This window comes from Vipera ursinii (genome assembly GCF_947247035.1).
Source record: "Vipera ursinii genome assembly, chromosome: 9".
Taxonomy (NCBI): domain Eukaryota; kingdom Metazoa; phylum Chordata; class Lepidosauria; order Squamata; family Viperidae; genus Vipera; species Vipera ursinii.
The window spans coordinates 18,565,852-18,582,897 of NC_139523.1; the positions used below are offsets into that span (position 1 = coordinate 18,565,852).

At 43.5% G+C, this 17,046-nt stretch overlaps 1 protein-coding gene and 1 long non-coding RNA gene across 2 annotated transcripts; one reads left to right on the top strand and one right to left on the bottom strand.

Moving 5' to 3' along the window:
- Positions 1–1,895: 1,895 nt before the first annotated feature.
- Positions 1,896–7,281, bottom strand: LOC310644712 (proline-rich transmembrane protein 1-like). Its single transcript, XM_083370003.1, has 3 exons — positions 6,731–7,281; positions 3,731–4,056; positions 1,896–2,195 (listed from the first exon to the last, which is right to left on the bottom strand). The coding sequence occupies exons 1-2, from the start codon at positions 7,052–7,054 to the stop codon at positions 3,901–3,903; spliced, it is 480 nt and encodes a 159-aa protein (XP_083226129.1). The 5' UTR covers positions 7,055–7,281; the 3' UTR covers positions 1,896–2,195; positions 3,731–3,900.
- On the top strand, positions 4,387–6,737 carry LOC310644713. The gene is made up of 3 exons (XR_014493358.1): positions 4,387–5,417; positions 5,847–5,902; positions 6,507–6,737. It is a non-coding gene; the product is annotated as an uncharacterized lncRNA (long non-coding RNA).
- Positions 7,282–17,046: the final 9,765 nt, after the last annotated feature.

Consider the following 17,046-nt stretch of genomic DNA (forward strand, 5'->3'; position numbering starts at 1 on the left):
GAGCCTGTGGGCTGGTTTCTGAACATTTCATTACCAGGCTAGGTAACATCCTCAGTGGAACAGGATGGTAATTATTACCATAATAAATTTCACCATGAAATGATAGCCAGTGCTATGTGATATTTGCTTTACTGTTCTAGGACAATTCTGTTATACTAGTTAAGACAGGGGTCTTCAAACCTGGCCCTTTTATGACTTGTGGACTTCAACTCCCAGAATTTCTCAGCCAAGCACACTGCCTGAGGAATTCTGGGAGCTGAAGTCCACAAGTCATAAAAGGGCCAGGTTTGAAGACCCCTGAGTTAAGACGTTCCTTGGGCACATGGATGAATTTTTAAGTTCAAGGACCATTGAATTAACATGCACAGTGGGCAGAGCTGCATTATGAACATGCAAAACTCACAAGCAATAAGTCAAGGCTTTTCAACCAGTGATACGGGTACCACCTGTGGTACATTGGCACCTGGCACGTGGTACGCGACCATCCTAGAAAAGTGGTAGCGGTAGCGAGGGAGGGGAATGAGGTGAATCAGTGGCAGCACCGCACAAGCCTGAGCAAGAGACGGTTGGAGCTGCAGGGCTGTCAGGGCTCAGTGGAAGCGCCAGGATCAGCGCCAGGTTCCAGCTGGAGCTCAGTGCTGATCCTGGTACTTCCGTTGAGCCCAGAAGAAGCGCCGATCAGCTGGAATGTTGCAGCACCTCCAGGGTCTTGTGATTTACATTCAGATTCTTGGTAATTGATTCATATTTATGATGGTCACAGTGTCCCAGGGTCATGTGAAGTGACCAAAACCTGCTGCAACCACCCAGCAGATGGGGGGGGAGGAAATAAAAATCAAACACCTCCCTACCCCAGCCCCTCTGCCAATCCTCAACAGAAATGCTCATAACAATGAAAACCTCAGACAAGAGGAAGAGCACTGCCGGGTGGGCAGGCAGGTGTCTTGCTGTGGCTTGGGGGGCACTTTTTTCAGTGCCATTGTAACTTCAAACAGCCACTAAACGAACTGTTGTAAGTCGAGGACTACTTGTACTTCATCACTTTTTTCCTTTTTGCGGGTGTGTGTGTGTGTGTGTGTGTCATCAGACTTTTGACACCTTGCTAGGCGACTGGTGGTAACCAGATGTTGCCATATCCTAAAAGTGGTACAAAAGGTGAAAAGGTTGAAAAGCCCTGAGCTAAGTGACTAATTAGTTAAATAGCTACGTAGTATTCTACTTGGGGGTAGCTATGTTTTATTGCGCAATTTGCTTCAGTTTTAAACATGTAATATTTTAGTTTGTTTTGGTTTGAGACTGCAAATAAAAGTTGATTAGTTCAGACCTGTTTAGCTTAGACTGTTGAATTCAGCCAGAAAATTCCATAAAAGGGTTGAAAGGGATCCTTTAATGCAGGGTTTTTTTTAAAAAAAAAAAACTTGGCAACTTTAAGATGTCTGAACTTCAAGTCCCAGAATTTCCCAGCTAACATGCTCCCAAAGCAATCTACAAATTGCTCAGTTAGTCCCACATCCCCGTTGAGAGTATAGAGGTAGGACCCATGGCTTGTTCTATTAGCTCCTTCTACCATCGGAGTAGAAGGAACTAACAGAATATACACTCACATTTAAGTTGTTGAGATTAATATGAATTCCATCCAAAATGCTGGCTGGACTTAAGAAGGCCATTTCACTTCCAGCAGATTCTCCCCAGAGGGACAGTTGCTAGCCAGAGCAAATTCTTGCTCATGTGTTTGGGCAGGAAATTAAAGTTTATGGGGAAAAAATATGTAGCAGGAAAGAGTTGGAAGTAAGCAGATGGAATATCATTCTTCCATCAATCTCTATCTAAATTACTGGACAATACTATCCTTTAATTATTACAAATAAAAGGGATGAGGGGGCTTATGTGAGCCATTTCTTTATTTTCATCATACAGTATTTATTTCAGCCCTCAGATGTTAATCCCACTGTTCTGTTCCCAAGAGGTGAGCAAAAACCGTTTCAAGAAAACCATGAACCATATTTGATGATCACCCCTGTCAGATGTATTCCTGTTGCGTACGGGACTCCAAAAAGGTGTATTCAGATGCTTTCTTGTATTGAAGGAAAAGTCTTCATCGTGGTTCAGTCCAAGCTGGGAATAAACAACATGGCGACTGCTTTAGAAAGAAGGTTGCAGTTTATTGAAGAGGACAGCCAGAGAGAAAGATGGCTCTGGAAGAAAGAGAGAGAGAGAGAGAGAACATGTAGGGACTGGGTTTTCATACTCTCTGGGGCTTTTGTTTGGAGTTGTTTCCTGTTCCTGTGTGAAGCTTTGTATTCCCTGTGTCATGTATTCTGAGTCTTGGGTGTGCCCTTTGGCATCTGTGGGTTAATCCTATTATGTCCTGTCTTAGAGTTTGGGTGTGGGGTATGTAGATTTTAGGTGCCTTTGTCTTCTTAATCTTCTAGCTTCAACCTTCCTGAATGGATTATCACATCTGCATTTCTACAGAGCTGGTTTCTGCTTGGGGGAGGGAGACTTGGGGCTATTAAGAAAAACTGGGCATGCTTTTCTGCCTCTTTAAGATCCTTTGAGGAAATATATTTTTCTGCCCTTTTAATATTTCCTTCTCTGGGGGGCTGACTTCCCACACTAGATTCTGAAAACAGGCAGAGGAGATTGTTGCAGAACCAGGGAGCAGAGAAAAAACCTGCTGGGTGATTCATAATTGAAGGGAAGGGGCTTGATTAACAATCTGTAACATCAGAATTGGGGTGTTCTCAGTGACCTATATTAGATGAAGGAAAAAAAAAAACACCCAGTGAAGTCTGGAAGGCACTGATCCAGAATTTAAAATTTGGAATGTATAATGCAAAAGTAAGAATAACTGGAGAAGGCCCTGGTGATTGGAAAAATCACAAGCTATATGTAAAAAAACAAAAACCCAAAAACCAGGACAATGGAAAGCATCGTATCCGAGGTAGGTCGAAACCATCTCTGATGACATGGGAAGGTACTTACAAGGCCTCAGTAGTTCCTTGTAGACCAGGGGTGTCAAACTCAATTTCACTGAGGGCCGCATCAGCATTGCGGTTGCCCTCGGGGGGGCCGGGTGGGTATGGCCAGGGTGGGTGTGGCCTACTGGGTGGGCGTGGCTAACGTGCGTATGGCCTACTGGGTGGGCGTGGCCAGCTCTACATCGTTCGCATCAAGGGTGCCTATGGGGGCCTGGGCAGGAGTGGGACAGATCTGAGGGTCTCTGGCAGAAGGAGGGTCTCTGGGCCAGGGCCAAGGCAGTGGGGGCTGTTTCCATGAAACATGAAACCACTTTGTGGGCCCGATCCAGCCCCCGGGCCTTGTGTTTGACATGCCTGTTGTAGACAATCCTGGCCAAAGAATGTCCCCTGAAGGTCATGAATTTTCAGAAGCAACTGAATGACCGAAAGACTACAAACAAATGATCTGTTGTCTTCATTACTGAAATGTACGGAATAGTCTAACAAGTGGAAATGAGAAGATGGTCAGCTGATGGGAGGAGGAACAGTAGAAAGGAGCTGATTGCAACCCTTTCAGTGATTCCAAGGAGAGTGATAATTCAATTCTGATGACAACAGGACAGTTTACAGGCATGTTATATCCCATTTGATCCTCGCCACTTGACACCCCCTTTCCCTTGCTTCAGTAGGTGCTTTGTAAAGTCGGACTATGCTTATCAGGGGAGGTCTACAGCTTATCACTAATCATGTACAAAGCTAGCTGCTAGAACCTCAAATCCTCATTCTATAGCTGGTGACCGCAGTAAAGAGCAAAGGAATCCTGTGTTTTCCACTTAGGTGTGAACAAGCTGTGGTATCTTTTGATGCAGTTGCTCAGTGCAGATGATTTTCAAGCTTTTGGCCTCTGTTTTGTATCTCCGGAAAGAGAAGAGACAACCCTTCAGGATCTCACAGACTGATACACGAACACCAGAATGACAATGTTGATAATCAAGATGACGATGCCGAAACCGAGGGCTGCGTGGGAAAAGTTGCGTGCCAACTTGGAACTTCGCTGCGCAGCCATGATGTTTCCAGAGTGGTTGGCATCCCGAGTCTAGAGAGAGGGAGAATGACGCAAGGGATTAGTGAAGAGGGGGAAAAAAAAGCCCCTTTTAAGCTGGAGATTATTTTCTGTTTACAGGAATAGATAGCGCCGAGTGGTTTCAGAACAGAAGTCCTTGCACTGGACAGTTAAGAACTTCTTTATCTCAATCAACAAACATTGATCAGCAACCCAGCTATGTAGGCTATGATAAGACAGACCCAACCTTCGCCATATATGCTGACCAGGGGATGAGAACAGGATTTTTCCAAATTCATACTTCTCTGTTTGTTGACACTGGTTTATAGACATTCATTGTTAACTAACAGCATTTCCTGCGCCTTTGGCGTCTAGTCATGCCGGCCACATGACCACGGAGACGTCCTCGGACAAGCGCTGGCTCTTCGGCTTTGAAACGGAGATGAGCGCCGGCCCCTAGAGTCGGAAACGACTAGCACGCATGTGCGGGGGAACCTTTACCTTTACCTTATTGTTAACTATTAGCATTTTAGTTCCCTGCTCGTCCCAGATATTAGTGCCAACTTCAGCATTTTATTTTGACATGGGAAAGGAGAATCGATCTTTGCTGCTATGTTTGGCCTTCTCTTTCTGCTACTTTCTCTTCTGCTTTTGTCAGACTCAATCCGTATGACTGCCCAAAAGACGTGGGACAGCAGGCATGGATACTAGTTGTTTTCTTGTGTGTTTTTAATATGTGATCCAAATTCCTGATGATGAGAATAGGATAAGCCAGTATTAAAATACCAAGAAAAATGTTAAACAAAAAAATGAAAGAAAAAGAGAGAGAGAGAGAGAGAGAGAAAGGGAAAGAGAGAGAGAAAGAGAGAGAGAAAGAAAAAGAAAGAGAGAGAAAGAGAAAGAAAAAAAAGAGAGAGCAAGAAAGAGGAAGAGAGAGCAAGAGAGAGAGTGTGGGGGTAGCACTTGGCTATGAGATCAAGAGGCGGCATGAAAAAAATAAATTACAAGTAGTCCTCTACTTACAACAGTTCATTTAGTGACCGTTCAAAATTACAATGGCACTCAAACTCATATTTATGACGGTTGCAGCATCCTGGGGCCATGGGATCCCCTTTTGCAACCTTCTGACAAGCAAAGTCAATGGGGAAGCCAGATTCACTTAACAACTGGGTTACTAACTTAACAACTGCAGTGATTAAACTTAACAACCGTGGCAAGAAATGTAAAATGGAGGAAAATTCACCTAACAACTGTCTCGCTTAGCAACAGAAATGTTGGGCTGAATTATGGTACTAAGTCGAGGAGTATCTGTGTACCCCAAAGTGAGGACAACATAAATCAGCTATTTGTGAAATTAAAAAGACCCAGCTTGGAGTTCCCAGTCAGCTATGGAAGTCACTGAGTTTTGGGACAATCTCAAGAGGTGGGGGGAAAAAAAGAAGAGAAATGAGTGATGTGTAAGTGCCTTTGAGCTCCTGTATGAAAGGCAGGCTATTGAATGATAAAAAGAGTGTGTGACATGATGGTACAGCCTTCTTCTCTTCCCTACATGCCTATAATATCATGACGCACAAACAAAAGCTGGCCTTGCAAACTTGCATTTCTAGATTTATCCCTTGCCTGCCCCTCCACTTGAAGACTGCAGGAATATAAACCTTGGAAATAGATATAAAGCAGAAGCCCGCTAAACAGTTGTGAAACTGCTTTAGCCACAGATTTTTGTGCTCGTGCTGCATTAAACGAAAACCTTATTATTATTATTTTTTATCTTGCTGTCTCTGCAACCATAGCCCATATGAATTCTCTGTTTTCCCTTGCTCCAGGCTTTGAAATTGTGCGGAATTTCCTCCCCCTTGAACATGTACCTGAAGTATAAAGGGTGAGTTGGAGAAATCTGAAATCTCAGTGATTTGAGAGAATAGAATAGAATAGAATAGAATAGAATAGAATAGAATAGAGTAAAGTAGAGTAGAGTACAGTAGAATTAGAATAGAGTAGAGTACACCAGAATAGAATAGAATAGAATAGAATAGAATAGAATAGAATAGAATAGAATAGAATACAGTAGAATAGAATAGAACAGAGTAAAGTAGAGTACAGTAGAATTAGAATAGAGTAGAGTAGAGTACTGCAGAATAGAATAGAATAGAATAGAATAGAATAGAATAGAATAGAATAGAATAGAATAGAATAGAATAGAATAGAATAGAATTCTTTATTGGCCAAGTGTGGCTGGACACACAAGGAATTTGTCTCCGGTGCATAAGCTCTCAGTGTACATAAAAGTAATAGTGATAATCATGATCATAAACAACATGAAATACATTCAACATAAATCATAAAATACAACACTTCATCCTAAGAGATGTTGAGATGTTCTGATGTAAGCCAGTTTGGGGTTAAATGAGCTGAGCAAGAAAACCAGAAGTCTAAGTTCTAGTGCTACTTTCGGCATGAAGTCAAATTGGGTGACTTGGGGCCAGTCCCTTTCTCTTGTCCTTAGGAAGAAGCCACTTCCAAAAGTGCTGCCAAAAAAATTGGAGGGACTTGAGCCGACTAACTGCCCTCCTAAAATCTTGGAAGAAGAAGAGAAAGAAGTTGCTCTAAAGTGGCTTTGAAAACCAACAATGAAAGGGCCAGGTCTTTCCCCATCCTCCCTTGCAATTTATTACTGCATCCTACTCATCTTATCTTCTCAAATCCTTACCTGTATCGAGAAAACCAAGGCGGCGATTCCCAAAGGTAAGCAGCAAAAGAGCATGGTGAAGATGGAGTAGGCCAAGTAATCCGGTTCATTGGAGGGGTAGACTGGGGTGATCAGGACCATCTGCTGGGGCTGAAGGATCGGTGGATGGTAGGCTGGGCCAGGCAAGCCATAGGAAGGAAGCATTGGGGCAGCTGCCCCTTGGCCCGTGGGAAGTGCTGACCCAGCAGGGTCCGATTCTTTGATGGGATCTTTTTCTGAGTAGAAGGGTGGATTTGGACAGGCAGGTTGATCACTGCTGAAGGTTTGGTATTGTGGGTTGCTCATGTTGCTGGCTTTTCAGCTGCTTCGCAGGCTTCAGATGGAGTCACTTCACTTTTGTCCAGTACTAATTCTTCCTTATGTCTGTTTCTGATGTATTGCAGGCTGAATCTGATTTTCCTCTCCCTCCTCTTGTACTTTCTCCACCCTTCTTGGCTTCCTCCTTCTGCCCAGTGGCCTCTTCTGGTGGATCTTACTGCTATCTCTCTATATCGATTACAGCATCAACCCCCTTCCTGCTTTTCTGGCATGTGAATGGATCCCTCTGCCTTGAGCAGCACAATTTTTCAATGTTCAAGCCCAACAGATGACTAGATAATAAGTAACTAAACTTTGCCTGCTGACACTTAAAGGGGAAAGTTTAGAAGAGTTTTACTCTTCGCCTTTTAAGGTTCTGCTTGTCTGCCAGGCCTGTCCTTTTGCTTATCTACACAACACAAATTAATTCATTGCCATGAGAGCTTTCCAGACGTAGGTATAAATATTTAAGCCAATCTTTATTGCAAGGAGCAAGGATGCACGCACATATACACATTCTCGCTCCCTCTTTCCATGTGCTTCACATAGCACTGTTATAAAAGGAGAGTCTGTTTTTAAGTAGTTCTCATGCTGGAATTTGGAAGGAGAACCTGGATCAGACATGTCAAACACAAGGCCCGGGGGCTGGATCCGGCCCGCGAAGTGGTTTCATGCGGCCCGCGAAGCCATCCTGGAAACAGTGAGGGAACGGCCCCCACTGCCTTGGCCCTGGCCCAGAGACCCTCCTTCTGTCAGAGACCCTCAGATCTGTCCCACTCCTGCCCAGGCCCCCATAGCCACCCTTGATGTGAACGATGTAGAGCTGGCCACGCCCACCCAGTAGGCCACATGCACTTTAGCCACGCCCACCCAGTAGGCCACGCCCACCCTGGCCATACCCACCCAGCCTCCTGAGGGCAACCGCAATGCTGATGTGGCCCTCAATGAAATTGAGTTTGACACCCCTGACCTGGATGGATTCAGACATTCTATTGGCAGTACTACTGAGCCCATTTGCAATGGGTGGGTGAGTGGATGGAATGGAATCTAGACAGTGGTGGGATCCAGCCAGTTCGCACCAGTTCGGCAGAACCGGTAGCTAATTTTTTGTGGCCCAGGCCCAGAATGGACTTCTGAAAGTGGCATCCATGCAGAGAACCGGTTATTCACATATCTGAATCCCACCACTGAATCTACAACTGTCCCTACCATAAGGGCTCTGAACAAGTTATCCACAACTCCTTTCTTTTAAAATGCCTTTCTTCTGAAGACCCACCACCATGATTAGAGTTATTTACTCAGTCAATCAGAATAGAGCTGGAAGGGACCTTGGAGGTCTTCTAGTCCAACCATCTGCTTAAGCAGGAGACCCTATATGATTCGAGACAAGTAGCTGTCCAATATCTTCTTTAAAACCTCCAGTGGTGAAGCACCCACAACTTTTAAAGGCAAGCTGCTCCACTGGTTAATTGTTCTTAATTGTTCTCACTGTTAGGAAGTTTCTCCTTAATTCCAGGTTGATTCTCTCCTTGGTTAGTTTCCATCCATTGTTTCTTGTCTTGTTGTTGTTAGCTGCAAAGTCGTGTCCGACCCATCGCGACCCCATGGACAATGTTCCTCCAGGCCTTCCTGTCCTCTACCATCTTCTGGAGTCCATTTAAGCTCACGCCTACCGCTTCAGTGACTCCATCCAGCCACCTCATTCTCTGTCGTCCCCTTCTTCTCTTGCCCTCAGCCTTTCCCGGCATTAGGCTCTTCTCCAGTGAGTCCTTCCTTCTTATTAGGTGGCCAAAGCATTTGAGTTTTAGCTTCAGGATCTGTTTCTTGTCTTACCTTCTAGTTATTTAGAAAATAAGTTAACCCCCTCTTCTTTGTGGCAGCCCCTCAAAGAATCTTTTTATTGGCTGCAATTTAATATTCTCCGATCAGCAGTCCTTGAAGACTTATTTAAGAAAATTCCTTATCGGGGTGTTGAAGATTGCTTATCAGGGTGTCTTCATCATGGTTCAGTCCAAGCAGGGAATAAACAACATGGCAACTGCTTTAGGAAGAAGGCTGCACTTTATTGAAGAGGAGAGCCAGACAGAAAGATGGCTCTGGAAGAAAAAGAGAGAGAGAGCACATGTAGGGAGTGGGTTTTTCTACCCTCTGGGGCTTTTGTTTGGAGTTGTTTCCTGTTCCTGTTTGAGGCTTTGTATTTCCTGTGTCATGTATTCTGACCTGAGTCTGGGTGTGCCCTTTGACATCTGTGGGTTAATCCTATTATGTTCTGTCTTAGAGTTTGAGTGGGGTATGTAAATTTTAGGTTTCTTTGTCTTCCTAAGCTTTTAGCTGGAGGGCTCCAACCTTCCTGAATGGATTATCACATCTGCATTTCTACAGAGCTCTCGATTGGAAGCCCTAATTAAGATGTTCCATATGGATGAATTTTAAATTCAAGGACCCTTCAAGAATATGTACACTGGCTAGCTTTGTAGCATGAGTGTGCAAAACCTGCGAACAGTTATGTTGTATTCTGCCTAGGACTAGCTATGTTTTGCTGTTGCTTCATTTTTAAAAGTGTACTATTTTTTTTTAGTTTGCTTTGGTCTGACTGTAAATTAAAGTTGATTAGTTTAGACCGTTGAGCTGCTGAATTCAGCCAGAAAATTCCATAAAAGTGGTCTTTTAGAGCAGTGTTATTGAAACTTGGCAACTTTAATATGTCTGGACTTCAATTCCCAGAATTCCTCCGCCAGCACGGACCTTCAGCTTCTGGGAATTGAAGTTTGTACATGTTAAAGTCGCCACATTTGAAAAACACTGCTTTACAGTACAGGTAGTCCTCGACTTACAACACTTCATTTAGTGACCAAAGTTGCAATGGCACTGGAAATACTGACACAACCATTTTTCACACACAATTGTTGCAGCATCCTCCTGGTCATGTGATCAAAATTCAGATGCTTGGCAACTGACTCATATTTATGACGGGTTGCAATGTCCTGGGGTCATGTGATCAGCTTCTGCGACCTTCTGACAAGCAAAATCAATGGGGAAACCAGATTCACTTAACAACGATGTTGCTAACTTAACAATTGCAGTGTTTCGTTTAACAACTGTGGCAAGAAATGTTGTAAAACAGGGCAAAACTCACTTAACAAATGTTTCACTTAGCAACTGTGGTCGTAAGTCAAGGACTGTCTGTACTGATCAAAAGTTCAGTGTGTCCCAAGTTCAAATGTCTTCATAAACACAGAGGTAATTTGCAAGGCTGCAAAGATCAGAGGAGTAAAATTCATTAATTCTTTTCCCAGGCAGGAGGTTTTGAAAACTTAGCTTCAGAAGGTCCAACTTTGAGCAGATCAATCCTAAAAACCTTAAAGAAGTTTGTGAAGTTGAATTTCAGTTATTCTCTCCCCCTCCCCCAGCTCATCTTTAACAATTCTATGAGTGGTAGATGTAAAGTTACTTTTCTAATGAGATTATATGTTAGATATCGTTTATTCGGATGACTAAGAGTCTCATTCTGCAATCTAACCAAAATGCAAAGGTCAGATATCACTGAATATAGTCCCTTACCATCCCAACTTTCTCTGGTTAAAATACCCAATTTCTCCAGGAGGAATGGATCAGGGGAAAAAAGAAGGCATTACTTGTGAAAAAGGAGATTTTGTGGATAAACATTTGATGGCTATAAGAAGAAATTGCAAAGTTAAAAAACACACACACACGTGTTTACTTATAGCATTTATGGCAGCTTGAAGGAGTTACTAGTAAGCAGTGAAATGGCTTCAGGTAATTTTATAGATAGGTGGCTTGTTAAGCTCTAGACTATAACTTTACTCTGATTAAATCTATTGTGTGATCAGCTGAAGCAGTGAATCATTGTTTTACAAGAAGTCATAGAATATCATTGTTTATATAAGAGAGTAATATCCTGGAGGCAGTTTGTGTTGAATGTTATGGGCATGTTAAAATGTAGCAGCACTAGGTAACTTTTGGAAGTTCAAATAACATAAAAAAGTACATAAGGGATATTTACATTTAACAATGTCTTATTAGATGATTTATTGATTTATATTATCCCTAGGTAGAAAGACTTAGTATATTAAAAGAATAAAAATAGATGCAGGTTCTACAGTTACTGTAGAAACCAAAACTTGATTGACGTTCACAAAAGCATTGTAGACAGAAAAGTGGATTATACAGTGTGTCCTGTTTTCCTCTTCCCAAAGTTGCACCTACAGAGGTCCATATAAAACTCCCTTAATTTGGAGTAGAGTCAGGGCGACTGGATGGAGCTGAGCATTTACTGACCAGATGCCCTTCCTGATGCCTATGCAGAGTTCATAGCAGAAGTGTTTTCTTCGCATCTGAGGGGAAAACCCTCTGCCGCTACCTAGGATTGAACTCTTAACCTTCTGAGTGGGAGGTGAGCATCTTCACCACTAGGCTACCATGTCACTCTATGATAATTGCCACTTGTCAATTAAAAAACTACAACCTCTGCCCTGTTGGCCACTGGGACCAGGGCAAATATAATTATTCTTGCCTTGTTTTAGAATGAATGTTGGTTGTGAGCAGTAAAGCTAAAGGCGATCACTATGAGAGAGGGCTGTCAATCATTCAGCCCTCCTGGGCTGCAGTCTGGTGTAGGGCTGTGGCCCATTTGGAACTGGGCCACATGAGTGATGGGTGAATGCACGCATGCAGCTCCACTTCACAAGTGGCGCACAGATGCACTCGTGGGCAAAGCTCCATTTGTGCAAGTGGCAAGTGCACATGCCCATTGCTTGTGCAAATGGAGCTGCATGCATACGCTTGTCCCTTGCACAGAACCCTCCTCTTGATATGCAGGTTCTGAGGTTTCGCTCGATAAAAAATACAGGAAACCAGAAGTTGCCTTCAAGCTTTACGTTTTTATTTGGCTGAACAAAGACGGGCTTCTCTAACAAAGAGGAAAAAGCCCCAAATATTCCAAAAGGCCTTATTTTTATACCTAATTTGATTACATAAACTAGGGGTGTCAAACTCAATTTCATTGAGGGCCGCATCAGCATTGCGGTTGCCCTCAGTGGGCCGGGTAGGTGTGGCCTGGGTGGGTGTGGCCTACTGGGTGGGCGTGGCTAAAGTGCATATGGCCTACTGGGTGGGCATGGCCAGCTCTACATTGTTCGCATCAAGGGTGCCTATGGGGGCCTGGGCAGGAGTGGGACAGATCTGAGGGTCTCTGACAGAAGGAGGGTCTCTGGGCCAGGGCCAAGGCAGTGGGGGCCGTTCCCTCACTGTTTCCAAGATGGCTTCGCGGGCCACATGAAACCACTTCGCGGGCCGGATCTGGCCCCCGGGCCTTGTATTTGACATGTCTGACATAAGCAAATGTACATAAGCAAAGCTGACGCACATAAGATAAAGACTCCGTCCTTTAAGGCTGGCACGCTGTAGATAAGAAGGAAGAAAGCAGAAGTAGCTAGAAATGTTCCCTTTTGGGTGTTCCCCCAAGACAGCAGATGTTCCCAGATAGGTTCAAATATTGAGCGTTTCCTTTGCTGTCCTTTCATGAGCCTGCATTCATGGTTCTGCAAGTGGCCAGAGAGAGCGAGGCCGTCTGCACGTGTTCACAACTGATACTGTCCCCTAAGTCCAGGTCATCACCCTCTTCCCCCACCCCCCCCTGCTAATCCGCCAAGCCAGAAAAGCTGGGGACCATTGATTCAGTTCATTCTGATAGTTTTAGAATCAGGACATTCTGTTTAGCGGCAGTAGAGCTATGGAAGACAACAAGCTCTATGGAAGGACAGATGATTTTGAATCCGACTGTTTACATTTATTGGAAAAAAAATTAGTATTATTTAAAAGGTAGACCCTTCCCCCCAGCAAAAAGTATATCGGCCAAGTAGAAAGCTTACTATATTCCATGAAACCTAGTCCCAGGTAACTTTGCATAGGAAAATTATCTTGCTGAGAGTGAGAAATTTTGGTAATGTACTGGAGTTGATCTTTGAGTGCAAAGACTCTAAGCATAATTCTGGTAATTTCCTAGGCTGAAAATATGCTCAGAAGCACCATTGCTCCCTTATTCTCAAGTTCATCGAGCCATTTTTTTATTCTGAGTTTTGCTGGAGATAAAAATATGCTGGATAGCCTGGTATACATGGAATGAAGGCTATAGCTAAGCACATTGATTTGTGCTTCTTAGATTGTAAGCCGACCTGAGTCTTTGGAGAAGGGCGGGATATAAATGGGATTAAAAAAAAAAGAAGAAAGAAATACAGTCAATATAATTGAACGCTCTTTATTAAAGGGGAGGAACATAGAGGATAACTAACTGTATACTTTATAAGTGTATATAAAACCTATGTATTTATTACAAATATGCAAAGTTTGTAAAATGTACAAAACCACAGAAAGGGATGGCTGCAAGACACAATAATTCTGTTTATTTAAACAATTTACATAGATCATCTCACAGAAGTGGCTTTAGGCAGTGAATAGAGAGGGTTAAAGGCAAAACCAGCAGCGTAATATATATACAAATAATAATCCGAAACTAAGTAATATAACATATGTGTGATGTTTAAAAAACATAAACCTCCAATCCAAAGACCAGAATTAAGTAAATCTGCCAACAGAGTTAAATGAGCTGCAAAGTCTACAGGAAGAGTTTCTAGTGAAAGGCCAAGAGGATAAGGACAAATCAGATGTCTGGGGAGATGTTCTGTTGGCAAGTGCTGTCATTGAAAAGGTTTGACACCTTAATTTCAAAGGTGACTATTGTGTAGTGGGCTTCAGTAGGCAAGGAGCAGACCAGCATAGTTACAACATTGTTTATTGACTCAAACTAGAACTGGAGAACTGCAGGCAATTGCCTGTAATTTATACTCTGAACCCACAGGGCCTTAACCAATCACAATACTTGAAAAACCCGCCCAAATATGAATAGCTTCATTTTAGCTTCACAAGCAGTTGGAGTTAAGTTAGTTTCACTTTAGCAGAGATTAACACAACTTTATATATATTCAATACATAACAGTGACATTGCCTAATGCAGGGGTCCCCAACCCCCTATCCATGGACCAGTACCAGGTTGCGGCATGACAGCAACTGGTCCACACAAACAAGGAAAGCCCCATCTGTGGGATGCAGGCAGCATGCAAAACCACGACCCCTCCAGTCCACAGAAAAACTCTCTCCATGGAACTGGTCCCTGATGCCCAAAAAGTTGGGGACTTCTGGCCTAATGGAAGGGACTTGGTAGGGCAAATCCCTGCTGGTTTTAGTAGGGCAAGCAGGAATAATCAGAGACAGGTGGTGTCTCCTGCCAGGAGTTCGATCCTGACCAGCTCAAGATTGACTCAACCTTCCATCCTTCTGAGATCAGATCATTGGGGGCAATATTCTGTTATTGTAAACTGCTCAGAGAGTGCTGTAAAGCACTATGGAGTGGTAGATAGGTCTAAGACAGGGGGTCTTCAAACTTGGCCCTTTTATGACTTGTGGACTTCAACTCCCAGAATTCCTCAGCCAGGCATGCTGGCTGAGGAATTCTGGGAGTTGAAGTCCACAAGTCATAAAAGGGCCAAGTTTGAAGACCCCTGGTCTAAGAGCTAAGAGTACCCTGCAACTGCTTTGGCCTTGTGCCACCAATATAGAGCTTTCTAGGTGATCATCAACATCTTGGATCGTATCCAGAAGCCTCCTGGAAAGCCAGTTCAGCTCACCGAACATGAGGATATATGGCGAAATGCCCCAAACTGCCTGAACAGAAGCATTTTGGGTGAGTGGCAGCTTCTGAATGTTGTTTAAAGGCAGCTCCATGGATTTAACTTCACAGCAATCCATCCGGGAGAGGACTAAAGCATGAGTGATCATGAGAAAAACCTCTCAATTCTGACAGGGGTCCAATTGGTGCACGAGGCAAACCTGGGCAAAGGCTTTCCTAACCACTGCAGAAGGTGTGAGTCCAGGAGGCCAACACCCCCCCTCCCCTCCCTCCAAGTTGTGAGTCATTTCCTTCTGGAAGAGTACAGCTTAAATAAATTCATATAGGAAGGTAAATTCAGCAAACAGAAATGGATCCAGAAATATAGCAATTTCTTAATTCTTTCTCATGTCCCAGAGTTTATGATTCGTCACTGGCCTGTAGGTGTCATTTTTTGGGGGGGGGATGCATCATGTCTTCTTTGGGTCATTTAGAGACTGAGAGATGTTCATAGGAATACAGACATAAGTGTAATATAGGTGACCAATAAAATGATGACGCCAATGCCCACCCCAAGTGCCGAATGGGCCAAAATCCGTGCCATCCTGGAGTTGCGTTGTGCAGAGGTTCTGTTTCCTTCATGGTTGGCTTCTCGGGTCTGGAGGAGAATATGGAAGAGATGTAATGCATGTACAATGGACCTTCTGGAGAACATTCATGATAAGAAGAAGTGGATGGTTCTACACTGGTGTAAACGTGTTGCACGTGCTACGGGTAGTCCTTGACCTACCGCCACACCTGAGCCCAAACAATTTCTGTTGTAAGTGACACAGCTATTAAGTGAGTTTTGCCCCATATTATGACCTTTCTTGTGACAGGTGTTAAGTGAAATCACTGCAATAAGTTGATAAGTTAGTAACAAGGTTGTTAATTGAATCTGGCTTCCCCGTTGGCTTTGCTTGTCAGAACGTCGCAAAAGGGGATCAGATGGCCCCCCGGGATACTGTAACTGTCATAAATATGAACTAGATGCAAAGCAGCCGAATTTTGATCAGGTGACCCTGGAGATGCTGCAACGGTCATCCGTGTGATAACAGCAGTTTTTTCAGTGCTGTTACAACTTTGAACGGTCACTAAACAAAAGGTTGTCAGCCAACTACTTGTAAACAGTATGTTGGTTAAGTTCCTTCAACTCTAGCTACTGATTGCAGTGTAACCGCATAACCTGGAACAGGAATTTAATGGCGTAACAAATCTCAAATCCTGGCTAGAGCTCAAAGTATCTTAAGTAGACCATCTTTAGGGTTCCTCTGAAGAGAGATCTAGCAACTCAGTGGTTTTCATTAGAAGGGTTTACATTCAGTAATGCGTGGGTGTGGAATACAACACCCTCACAGATCAATAGATGTTTGTCGCAGTAATAAAGAGTCAATGACATGATGAAATGCCACAATATAAAAGTAAGCCATTTTATACTTTGGTCTTGAGGTTATAATCGTGTTTTGTTATTTCCCTTGCACGAAACCCTGCTCACAAGTAGATCAGACCTGTCCCCAGCTATAAAGGCTTTCCCAGGTCAATTACAAATTAGTGGCCTCACTTGCAAAACATGCCAGGCTTAATTAGTTGTAAACTTAGAGGTTGTGTCTTCAGGTCAGTCTTGATTCACAGCAACTATATGGACAGGTTCTGGCAGTGTACCTGGCAATATTTTCAGAAGTGGCTTGCCATTTATTTATATTTATACCCCACTTTTATAAATAACTAAAGGCGGTGAACATATCCATCACATCTTCCTCCTCGTATTTTCCCCACAACAACAATCCTGAGTTTGGGCTTAGAGAAAGAGCCTGGCACAAAGTCACCTAGCTGGCTTTCTAGGCTAAGGCGGGACTAGAACTCACAGTGCCCTGCTTTCTAGCCTGGTGACGTAACCATTGATTAGCCCAGAGGTCTTCAAACTTGGCCCTTTTATGACTTGTGGACTTCAACTCCCAGAATTCCTCAGCCAGCGTGCCTGGCTGAGGAATTCTGGGCTTTGAAGTCCACAAGTCATAAAAGGGCCAAGTTTGAAGACCCCTGGACTAGCCCAAACTGCCCCCCTTTTTTTTCTTCTTCCTAGGAATGAGAGGGAATTGACTGGCCTCAATCATCCATTGGCACTGAGCCTAAAGCAGGACTATAACTCACAGTTTCCACAGTTCTAGCCTAGCTTTTTTTGCATATTTTTCTTTCTTTCTTTAGTGAGGCTTAAAAGGTTGTGTGAACTTGACCTACTCCAGTGTATCATGCAAAC

Coding starts and splice junctions, on each gene's coding strand:
- LOC310644712 (XM_083370003.1), bottom strand. CDS start 7,054: ATGAGCAACCCACAATACCAAACCTTCAGCAGTGATCAACCTGCCTGT. Junction 4,057..6,730: donor CCTTGGTTTTCTCGATACAG/GTAAGGATTTGA, acceptor CCCTCTCTCTAG/ACTCGGGATGCCAACCACTC.